Source organism: Mya arenaria, chromosome 15, assembly GCF_026914265.1.
Source record: "Mya arenaria isolate MELC-2E11 chromosome 15, ASM2691426v1".
NCBI lineage: Eukaryota > Metazoa > Mollusca > Bivalvia > Myida > Myidae > Mya > Mya arenaria.
In genome coordinates, this window is record NC_069136.1 from 37203970 (window position 1) to 37209969 (window position 6000).

At 36.4% G+C, this 6000-nt stretch overlaps 1 protein-coding gene across 1 annotated transcript; it reads left to right on the forward strand.

Annotated features, from left to right (window-relative positions):
- The first annotated feature begins 2173 nt into the window (after nt 1–2173).
- LOC128219337 (uncharacterized) lies at nt 2174–4526 on the forward strand. Its single transcript, XM_052927145.1, has one exon. It carries the CDS (start codon nt 2174–2176, stop codon nt 3908–3910), a length of 1737 nt encoding a protein of 578 aa, XP_052783105.1. The 3' UTR covers nt 3911–4526.
- Nucleotides 4527–6000: the final 1474 nt, after the last annotated feature.

Genomic DNA, 6000 nt, shown 5'->3' on the forward strand with positions numbered 1-6000 from the left:
AGTAAGATGATTGAACTATTTAGAGGAGTAAGATATTGAACTATTTAGAGAAGTAAGATGATTGAACTATCCAGAGGAGTAAGATATTGAACTATTAAGAGGGGTAAGATATTGAACTATTGGCCAGTAAGATATTGAACTATTTAGAGGAGTAAGATATTGAACTATTTAGAGGAGTAAGATATTGAACTATTTAGAGTAGTAAGATGATTGAACTATTTAGAGGAGTAAGATATTGAACTATTGAGAGTAGTAAGATATTGAACTATTTAGAGTAGTAAGATATTGAACTATTTAGAAGAGTAAGATATTGAAATATTAAGAGTAGTAAGATATTGAACTATTAAGAGTAGTAAGATATTGAACTATTAGAGGATTAAATATTGAGTAAGATATTGAACTATTTAGAGTAGTAAGATATTGAACTATTTAGAGTAGTAATATATTGAACTATTTAGAGTAGTAAGATATTGAACTATTTAGAGTAGTAAGATATTGAACTATTTAGAGTAGTAAGATATTGAACTATTTAGAGTAGTAAGATATTGAACTATTAAGAGTAGTAAGATATTGAACTATTTAGAGCAGTAATATATTGAACTATTTAGAGTAGTAAGATATTGAACTATTTAGAGCAGTAATATATTGAACTATTAGAGTAGTAAGATATTGAACAATTTAAAGGAGTAATATGACTGAACTTTTTAAATGAGTAAGATATGGAACTACTTAGAGGAGTAAGATGACTGAACTATTTAAAGGAGTAAGATGACTGAACTATTTATAGGAGTAAGATGACTGAACTATTTATAGGAGTAAGATGACTGAACTATTTAAAGGAGCAAGATGACTGAAATATTTCAAGGAGTAAGATGACTGACCTATTTAAAGGAGTATGATAAGGAGTAAGATGACTGAACTATTAATAGGAGTAAGATGACTGAACGTTTTAAAGGAGTAAGATGACTGAACTATTTAAAGGAGTATGGTGACTGAACTATTTAAAGGAGTATGATAAGGAGTAAGTTGACTGAACTATTTTTAGGAGTAAGATGACTGAACTATTTAAAGGAGTAAGATGACTGAACTATTTAAAGGAGTGAGATGACTGAACTATTAAAAGGAGTGAGATGACTGAACTAATCAAAGGAGTATGATAAGGAGTAAGATGACTAAACTATTTATAGGAATCAGATGACTGAACTCGTCAGATTTTTTCATATTTATAGTCGAAAATTAAAGTTTAATTGAGAAACTTTATAGTGTGGGTTATCTTATATTACTAAATTGATGGCATTGATGCAAAAATCAGCTGATTCTGAGACAAATGAAATAAAACATGTCAAAACTGTCAATCTGTGTGGGTGCAGCTTTAAAAATTCCTTGTCCCAAACCACCAGGCCAACATATTTGATATTTGATGTGTGTAATCGATTAAAGGTCCTCTACCACATTACATGAGGTTATGGTTATATTGTAAAGAATTATGCCATTGGCCAAATAGGTAACAATTCTCCATTTATTCATCTTTTTATTTTTCCAGATTATAGAAACTTACTTGTCATAGATAAGTCAGGGGCAGATCCGGGATTTGACGTAAGAGGGGGCGAAACTTAGGGGCGTTGCTACCTGCTCTCAGAACCGAAATTTATTTGGTAAAAAGTGTTGGTAGGGGGATTGGGGGTACTTTTTGCTCTTTTCAGTCCTTTATGATGCAATTTGGGCGTGTTTTATTACCTTTTGTCTCGTTTATTCAAATAAAAAGGGAAATGGGATGATTTTTAGGGGGATGAGCGCCGAGTGCGCCCCCCCCCACCCTTGACCCGCAAGTGAAAACTCTAAACGATTTTAATTTTTGATAACCATTAAACAAGCTATGTTATAAACTACTTTAAATAACTTAATAATATATGTATATAAATACATTGCACACACATTTTAAAAGTTTCGTTATCTGAACTTGATAAACGCTGGATCATGTGATATACGCTTATCTAATGTGTGGCCTTTTGAAACGTTGTTCATATTTCTAAATCGGAAGTGGGTGGATATCAGTTTAAAATATTTTACCAAGGGTGAGCATTGCTAAATTAAAATTAGATGGATGTTTCACCTGACGAAACGTTTAAGCTTGTTTTATACTTTAAAAGGGATATAACTTAACAAAAAAACTATGGCTACCGATGGATTTGAAGATACACTTCTAGAACGTGGAAGTGACGCCGTCGGTGGAAGAATCGGGAGCAAGTGTGAACCTTGTCGTCGTCGGGACAGGTCAGAGGTGGCTTCGTTGTTTTGTAATACATGCAAGGTATATCTATGCGATGACTGCTGTGATGTTCACAAGGTGCACATGACAAACGTAGATGACCATGATATCGTGGCTGCCCATGAAGCCTGTGTCAAGCCAGGTGTCGATATGAAGGGACTGGATCAGTGTAGTGAACATAAACGAGTGTTCATGTTCCACTGTGAAGACCACGAAGATTTGTGCTGTGAAATATGTGCCTTTTCTCGTCATCGTAGATGCGATAATATCCACGAGATAGCAAAGGTGGCTAAGAACGTGAAATATATTGAAAGGGAAAAGATACGTGCATCCATTAATTCTGCCTCAGAAGTTATAATGAAATGCGAGGAGGATCAATTGAACAACGTTTCGCGAGTGGAAGAAATCGTAAAAGAAATTGATATTTACAAGGAAGGCATATTGACGAAAATTGAGGATGCCAAGGCGCGTATTGTCAGCGAAATGACTAACCATAACTCACAGGAAGACGAACGTCTAATTACGAGGAGAAATGCGGCTGAAAACCTGAAGAAAGAACTTGACACGCACTTGGCAATGTCTGATAGCGTTCGCGAGAAAGGCACGGAAACGGAAATATTCATTCTAAACCACATTCTCAAAATGACGCAAGAGAAGGCAGCACAATCACTGAACACTTTATTGAAGAATGATTACACCGTCAAAGTGGGACTAAGAATCAACGAAAACATTTTAAAAATTAAAACTACTGATGTCGCATTATTCTCATTAAATAAAACACAAGAGCCAAAAACACAAGAACCAAAAACACAAAGGCCGGTGAGTCTGGAGTTGTTAAAAACCATGGAGCCCGTGAAGACAGCAGACGACCAGAAGGAGCCGTTTGTTACTGGGTTGGACTTCCTGCCGGACGGGAGGATCGTCTCCGTGGATAACTACAACTGGAAATGTTTTATTTTGAGTGACACATTGAAGAGGTTCGACACATTTTATAAATTTAAGTCGAATCCAAAAGACGTAACGTCGTACTCTGATAACAACTGTGCAGTAACCGTAGGTGTCGGAAATTTCCGTACTATCTGCCTTCTGACAGTGGGTAGTGACAACACGATCACGCTGATGAAGACGCTTACCACGTCCACCAAATGCTTCTCCATCTGTCCCCTGAACGACTGCACGTTCGTAGTGAGCACTTATGACGACCCGCGGCCTGCCAGGATGATTGACGTGGACGGCAAGGAGAGCGACTTTGACAACGTGAAGTTTCCTGGAAAGATGTATAAGCGTGATGAAAGTCTCTGTACCTACATACAATCCCGGGGTACTCTGGTCCATACAGACAGGTATGCTCACACAGTTTACATGTATAACACCGTATCCGGCACGAGTAGAGAGGTGAAATGTGACCGGATACGTGAACCAAGAAATGCATGTGTGGGACCAGATGACTCCGTGTTTGTGTGCAGTAAGTACACAAACTCCATCATCCAGATATCGCCCGACGGGGACATATTGGCGTCATGTGACGTCGACATGAAGTATCCGTACGCCGTTGCCGTCTCCAGGGATGGCTCGAAAATGGCCGTGACCAACAGTGCGGGAGGCGTGAATCAACTGAAACTGTTTAAAATAATACAATAAAACGGAATTTATCAAGCTCAGAAATAAAGGTGTATTGTATAATTTATTATTAAAGTAAATTTAACTTTCTATTTGAACATTGTTTGTGAATATTTTGTAAATAAGAGTCTTGTAGTTATACGATGTATTTATAAATAACAACCATTATTTGTCTTGTATTGATATGTTTATAAGGTGAATATGTTTCTCCTAAGTATAATTTACTTAAAATGATGAAACTCCCCTTGGACAGAAAATCATACTTAGGTACGAACACAATTCCTAAGATTCTTTATGAAGCGCATTCCATAATATTGTATTTACTGAGGCGTAAAAGAAACATTAACAAAAAGAAACATGTCCTCAATAGAAATAAATATCTTTAAACTGTGAGATATTATTGTATTGCATGTGTAAGTATACTACTAGTTTTAAAGTGCGAGTCGTGCAGGATGCTGATGTTGCTAATAATGTTAATAATAATAATGTGATGTTGAAGAACATCTTTTATATTATTCATTTAACAATTTTGCACAGCACAGTTCCTGATTTTACTTCTGAATTCGACTCCTGTAAATTTCCCCGCAAGTAAAGTTTTTCATGCTTCACGATTTGATTATTTCTTGCTTTTGTATTGAAAAGACTGTTTGCTTTGATTAGTATTAAAATATTGAAATAAAATTATGTAAATATTATTTGAATTGTGTCCTTTTGTTGCGAAAAAAGAAAGTTGCTTCTCAATGTGGTGTCGTACAATGCAGATTATTTCGATGGTATTGATAAAGAAAACAATAATATAACCGTAACATCGAAAGCGTCAATGGCAAAGCCAACGTGTCAATGTGGAAATGTCATAGCCACTGTGTCAATTTCGAAATGTCATTGGCAACGTGACAAAGTGGAAATGTCATATCCACTGTGACAATGTCGAAATGTCATAGCCATTTTGTCAATGTCGAAATTTCATAGCCACTGTGTCATTGTCGAAATTTCAAAGCCACTGTGTCAATGTCGAAATTTCAAAGCCAACGTGTCAATGTGGAAATATCATAGCCAACGTGTCAATGTAAGAATATCATAGCAAACGTGTTAATGTCAAAATGTCAAAGCCACTGTGTCAATGTCGAAATTTTAAAACCAACGTGCCATTGCGGAAATGCCATAGCCACTGTGTCAATGTCGTTATGTTATAGCCAACGTGTCAATGTGGAAATGTCAATGCCACTGTGTCAATGTCGACATTTTAAAGCCAACACGTCAATGTGGAAATGTCATAGCCAACATTACAATGTCGAAATGTCAGAGTCAATGTCGTAATGTCATAGCCAACATGTCAATGCAGAAATGTCATAGCCACTGTGTCAAAGTCTAAATGTCATAGGCAACATGTTAATATCGAAATGACATAGCCACTGAGTCAATGTCGAAGTGTCATAGCCAACGTGTCAGTGTCGAAATTTCAAAGCCACTGTGTCAATGTCTTAATGTCAAAGCCAACGTGTCAATGTGAAAATGTAATAGCCAATGTGTCAATGTCAAAATGTCAATGCCACTGTGTCAATGTCGACATTTCAAAGCCAACGTGTCAATGTGGAAATGTCATAGCCATCATTACAATGTCGAAATGTCTGAGTCAATGTCGTAATGTCATAGCCAACATGTCAATGCAGAAATGTCATAGCCAAAGTGTCAATGTCTAAATGTCATAGCCAACATGTCAATATCGAAATGTCAATGACACTGTGTCAATGTCGACATTTCAAAGCCAACGTGTCAATGTGGAAATGTCATAGCCATCATTACAAAGTCGAAATGTCAGAGTCAATGTCTAAATGTCATAGCCAACATGTCCATGCAGAAATGTCATAGCCAAAGTGTCAATGTCTAAATGTCATAGCCAACATGTCAATATCGAAATGTCATAGCCACTGTGTCATTGTCGAAATTTCAAAGCCACTGTGTCAATGTCGTAATGTCAAAGCCTACGTGTCAATGTGAAAATATCATAGCCAATGTGTCAATGTCGAAATATCAAAGTCTATTTCGAAATGATATAGCCAACATGTCAATGTGGAAACGTCATAGCCAACGTTTCAATGTGGAAATGTCAA